This window comes from Condylura cristata, unplaced genomic scaffold (assembly GCF_000260355.1).
Source record: "Condylura cristata isolate star-nosed mole 26May11 unplaced genomic scaffold, ConCri1.0 scaffold00029, whole genome shotgun sequence".
In the NCBI taxonomy this organism is placed as follows: domain Eukaryota; kingdom Metazoa; phylum Chordata; class Mammalia; order Eulipotyphla; family Talpidae; genus Condylura; species Condylura cristata.
In genome coordinates, this window is record NW_004567130.1 from 21,698,928 (window position 1) to 21,704,927 (window position 6,000).

At 51.0% G+C, this 6,000-nt stretch overlaps 1 protein-coding gene across 1 annotated transcript in view; it reads right to left on the bottom strand.

Moving 5' to 3' along the window:
- Window positions 1-3,866, bottom strand: part of ITPKB (inositol-trisphosphate 3-kinase B) — a 114,130-nt gene extending 110,264 nt beyond the window's left edge. The window contains exons 1-2 of the mRNA XM_012730871.1: window positions 3,850-3,866; window positions 2,580-2,635 (exon numbers count right to left, since the gene is read on the bottom strand). Of these exons, the coding sequence (XP_012586325.1) occupies window positions 2,580-2,635; window positions 3,850-3,866 (73 nt within the window). The remainder of the gene's footprint in view (window positions 1-2,579; window positions 2,636-3,849) is intronic.
- Window positions 3,867-6,000: the final 2,134 nt, after the last annotated feature.

Here is a 6,000-nt window from a genome sequence, read left to right on the forward strand (position 1 = left end):
AGAAGCGGCTTCCGGCCCTGCTCCAGGGCTAGCCCGGGCCCCACCCACGGCCAGGTGGTCACCAACGGGGTGAGGCCCTGGACACAAGACCCCCACCCCACCCCGTGAGACTCCTGACCGGAGGCAGCCAGAGGGGAAATGGTGCCACTTGGGGTGCTCTATGCACATGTCCGCGGGGTTCTGGAAGACACCGCTGTGGTGTTTCTATCACGAGGCGTCTCTGATCACTGGGTTTTACCCTCTTTTCCTTAGTTTTCTGTGAGCCTGAGGCTCCAATGCTGAATTCAGGGTGGCTGGCTGGCTAAGTTTCCACGCGAATGTATCATTTTGATGATGGCGGCTCTCCCGCCAGTCAGACAGCACTTAGCCCCGCCAGCCTCTTACATTTTCGTTATTCTGGAGTGAGAAATAGTATCTCACTGCCACACCAGCTCATGTCCAGTTTACATTTCCCTGGCGACCATGTTAAGCTCACTTTTTAGGTCACTCAGCTATCTTCTTTTGTCAGGTTTCAGTTCAAGCGTTTGGCCCACTTTTAATTAGGCAGTTTGTCTCTGTTATTTATGTGTAGGAATTCTTCATCTTTTCTTTTATAAATCCTCTAAATATTGAGAATATTTTCCAACAATCAGATTTGTCTTTTATTTCATTAAGTGTCGTTTTCTTAAAGATTTCTTTATTTATGCACACAAGAACTGGGGTACACTCCGGAGGGGGTGGGGAGTGAGAGGATCCCCAGGGACAGAGTGGGGAGCAGAACAGGCAGACTGATGAAGTCCACTGCTGAGGGGAGCCGTGGGGAGACAGGAGAGGTCTGCTGCGCCCTGTGGTCACTCTGGCCGGGGGTCGAGCATGTGCTGCAGTGGGTTGAGCCTTTAGACAAGGTCAGGATGGGATGAATGTATTTTGCATGTGGGTCATGAACTTTGAGGGTCAAGGTTGGACTATGGTAGACTGAATAGTAGCCCCCAAAGATATCCAGGACCTGATCCCTAGAGCGTGCAAATATTAGTCACACAAGACTTCCCCCATGACCAAGCCCCCACTTCAGAAGCCAAATCACAGGTTGTTACCTGTGATTTCCTGACTGAACAGCAATAAACTCAAGATTCCCACAATCGCCTCTTCAGATTCCATTGATTTACTGGAGCAGCCCAGGATTTAGTGCCAGGACTCAGGAAAAACAACTTACTTACTAGTTAATTACAAAAGAATATAATAAATGACTGAACAGAAGTTTACAAACCAGAAAATAGGATCAACATGTCAGAACACAAAGGAAATCATCCTGGATCCCTCTGAGTATTTTTCTGGCTGGCAAATAATCAAATAAACATCAGTCAGATTGCATCAGAGAAAAATGCCAGAAAGAAGTTTAATAATAATGTGTTTGCTTTCTGCAGAGAAAGGGGAGACCCAGCAGGACTGAGCAACTTGTCACATGACTTCAGATGCCACCTTAGTAGCTTAAATAGCTTGGGTAAGAGATGTCCCTATAGAGAGTTTACGTATAAATGTCGTTTCCAAAAGCAGCCCATTCTTCAGAGACTTTCCTATCAAATCAACCTTTTCCAAAGACATATTTTGGGGTGACAGGTTTTTGCTCCCCTACAGGTAAACATTTGCTCCCCTAAAGGTAAAGATAGGGGCCTCCCTAATGTCGCAAGGGGTTGAGTCTTAGTACTAAGGGGCTGCCCCAGCCTCTGCGGTGGGAGTTCGGTCCCCGGCCAGGGAGGGACCCCAGGGTGCAGCAGACCCCTCCTGCCTCCCCGCTGCTCCCCTCAGCAGTGTAGTTCAGTAGATCTGCCTTCCCACTCTGTCTCTGGGGTCCTCTCACCTCTCTGCACCTCTGGCCTGTACCCCAGTTCTTGTTTGCATAAATAAATAAATCTTTAAAAAAAAAAGAAAATTGGAATGAAAGTGGCGAGGCCCCAAACGAAGACTTAAGCTGTTGTCCAAGAGTGATCTGCAGAGCCTTGGGGCATGTGTGGGCAAAGAAGCTTTTCTAGTAACACTGAGACTTGGGTCTCACTCTTTTCTCTCTGTTGCTCTGCACACTGAGAGTGAAGCAACGGCCGGCCACTCCCAGGCGCTTAGCGTGAAGGAGCCAGCAGCTCAGACGGCTCTGGGAGTTGCTGTTCTCCACTGGCAGGAACTGACCACTCTGAACATGCCAGTTTCCTTGAGAACGCCCTTAGCGGTGTGAAATAAGTCAATTTTATGTCACTTCTAGCCTGCTGCTATATACACTTTAATGTTCTGTGTGATGAGAGCACGTCGGCATCAAGGACTCTCTGCTACTCTCTGAAGTATCTTGCTTGTCTTTAGAAGAAGCACTTGCAAGATTTTGTGACTTGGGAAGCGTTAGTTGCATGAGTAGTTTTTCTTACAAAACACTAATTCTGCTTAAAGTACGATGGACACCCTGGAGGCCTTCTGACTTTTGTACTTAGCAGACATTTTCTGGGAGGTGAGCAAAGTGACCTAATCCTTCCCAGGGACACATGCCATTACCCAGGTCACACGGCTGATAAGGGGAAAGGTAGGTCTCACCCAGGCACCTCTGCTCTAAAGCTCACGTGCATCCCACCAGCTGGCACGGCGTCCTCGGCCGGCCGCGTCTAGTTCCCGAAGCCTGTGGAAGAGCAAACGCAAAATCCTGAACAGCCCAATCCGAAGCAGAGCCTGCCCTTCCCAAGCTGAAGTCCAGTTCCGGAAGACGCTTACTCATTCCTCAGCACCCAGCGTGTGAAAAGCAGCTGAGAGTGATGACCTCCAAGGACAATAACGAGGGGCCACCACTCAGCCACAACCAGTCTGCTCCCTGACACGGGAACTTCCACGTGGCCGAGGGGCTGCTGCTTCAGGGCACACAGCTGGAGTTCCACGTTTGGTTCTGCCAAATACCCCATTCCAGCCAGCCTGGCCAGTTTGACCCACCTGCCCGGGTGTCAAAAATGAGGCAAACAGGCCCTCACTGGTGGCGCAGCGGGTTGAAGCACAGCACTGAGAAGCTAAAGCCACTTCCCCACGAGTTCCATCTCCGCCTGCCCCGGAGGAGATCCACAGGGCGCGGCAGACCTCTCCTGACCTTCGTTATTCTGCTTGTTCTGCTCCCCGCTTTGTCTCTGGTGAAGCATCTCTGGCCTGTACCCCAGTTCTGTATGAATAAATAAATAAATCTTTAAAAAATAATAAATGAGGCAGCCGGCCCGGTGCCTGAGTGTCTGACCCCAACTTCACAGCAGCTTTGCTGTAATACTGAAATCTCTGTGTTGGGCAGAGTTGAGCCACCATTTTCTTCATCTCCACAGGCAACGTATGTGAAGTGCCACCCTGCCCACACTTGTCTAGGCGGCTGGAAGGTAACAGCAACACCCGGCACCCAGGATCCAGTGGCCAAGAGCTTTGTCTCCTTTCTGTCCCTTCGCTCCTCAGGGGCCCTCCCCATCAGGGCACCCCGGGTACTATGAGAAAGAATCCACATTCTTCTCCTATTTTGCAGACACCTGTTTCTCGGACAGGTAGGCACCTCCAAGCCAGGAAGCTCTGGGGTTGGTGACCGGAGTGAGGAAGTAAGGATGAGGTTCTGCCAGTAAATGCCAGGCCAAGGGATGGAAGAAGAGGCAGACACACACAGCTTAGTGTCGCCAATTGAGCACAGGGTGTATGGAGCAAGGCTGGAGAGGTTTGTGTATTCAACTTTGATTTAGCTGCTTGTGAGGGAGGCAAAAATAATCGCCTACACAAGATAGAAGTTGTTTTCTCCCTGCGACCAAGAGACGAGCTCTTCCAAGCTGGTGGTGCCACAGTCAGTGAAGACAGAGATCTCCCATTTTGCTGCTTCACTTCTTCAGGATCTTCATGGTCCAAAATGGCTGCTCGAGCGCCAGCTATCACCGCATATTCTACATGAGGAGAAGAGGGAGAAGTTGGGCAGGCTCCCTTCTCCGGCCATCCTGCTGGCCAGGGATGTACGTAGTTTGAGCTAAAGCGGGCTGTGGGTTTCTGGAGTATCCGCAGGCAACAGCCCAGGAGGCTGGGTCACTGGGGAGAGGACTCGGTGTTGAATTTCAGCAGCAAAGGTGGCGGCTCTGGGCATGACAGGTTTCCTCAGGGAGCGTGAGGACAGGAGCCCACCGAGACCTGGAAACAATGATGAAGGAGGGAAACAGGAAGAGTCCATCATCAAGGAAAACTAACTGAAAATCAATAGTGCCCTGTGCTGGAAGTGAGGTTTGTCACAGCAAAGGGTAGGCAAAGAACGCAAGAATCTGTCTCTACACTGAAGCAGCCATTAAGTTGGCAAAACTGACAGAATCAGCTTTATTTGTGACTCTGGAACCTAATGGAAAAACAAACAAAAACCCCTAGCACAACCAGGGGGATAATCCACAAAGAAAGAGGTTACTAAATTTAGGGTAAGTGCAGTGCTCATTGTGGGTAAGTGCATTGCTTATTGTACCCCCATTTCCCATTCCCCAGTCCTGGAGACAGATCCTGAAATCCTAATGACTTACTGGTGCCTGGGTGGGCAACAGGAAGTTTGTTCTGAAAAAAACTGTGGTTGTTTTGACCTGCCTGCCAGTCTCTGAGGCTTGGGTACAGCGAGAGGTCTTTGCTGCAGCCCCGTCCCGCGGGCTGACAAGCAACTGCCAGCTGGCACCTAAAAGCTTGTATTATGGCCCTCGCTGGGGGCGCAGCGAGTTAGGACGCAGTGCTGCAAGCTGGACGCAGCTTCTGCAGTGCGAGCTCAATCCCCGCCCCGGAGGTGACCCACAGGGCGTGGCAGACCCCTCCTGTCTCTCCGCTGCTCCCTCAGCAGTGTACTTCATCCATCTGCCTGTTCTGCTCCCCACTCTGTCTCTGGAGAATCCTCTCACCGCCCCTGCACCTCTGGCCTGGACCCCAGTTCTGTGTGCAGAAATAAAATCTTGACAAAAAAATAACTTGTATTATGTATATATGGGGGGCAAAGGCAGACAGACCAAAAGGACCGGAAAGGAGGAGGATACAGAGGAAGCAACTAGGGGAATAGGGCGTTTCAGGACGACTTTGTGGCCCTGGGAAAATCAGACCTCAGGGAGCCCAGACGACAATGTTCCTAGCAACACCCCGCCAACTGACAAAAGCAGAAACAACCCAGAGGTCCACCCATGGATGAAGGGATACAGAGTGTGGTATAGCACGCTGTGGAATACTATGCACCCAGAAAGAAGGAACGCAGCACTACAGTGTGGACGGACCTTGCAAACCTTGTACTAAGTGAAAGACGCCAGACACAAAAGATTACGCGCCATGATGCCGCTTACAACAGACGGCCGGCATAGGGGAAAGTGTGGGTACACACTCGGAGACAGGAGATAGGTGATGGGAGTAAGGGATGAACGGGAGCTTTTTTAAAAATAATAGTTTATTTTTACATATTTTTGTGCATTTTTCCATCTCAGTTGCAATCCCCTTGGGCTTCCCATCACCAAATCACCCATGTGCCGTCACCATAGTGAACAGGAACTTTTAATGGGTAGGAGATATTTTTGGAGTGATGGATATTTTGTAACTAGACATAGGTGGTGGAGGCATCTACTGTACATGGACGAAAGCCCCTGGATCTGATCCCTCAAAACTTCATCTGAAATTTTCCTCACTGCAGTTACTCAAGTAACTCCAAGTCACTGACAATTTCAAGTGACCCCACATCCCGAAAATTTCCCTGAGCCACTCCGAAGACCAGGGCTGGCCATGTCTCCTATTTAACTTTACCTGGGACTGACTCCCAGCAAACCCTTTGTTGGGGGGCGGAGGGGAGCCTAAAACTGCAGATACTACCAGGAAGCAAATGCTCTTTCGCCCCGCGGTGCTGCCCTTGTGAGGTTATCGCCCAGCCCTATGCCAGGGCAGTTCTCGCGGGGGACGGAGGGCTGGGGGCAGGCCCGGCCCGGTGCGTGGGCCACCCCTCGGGGACGCCGGCTGGGCGTGGGGTCAGCTCCTGCTCCCCGG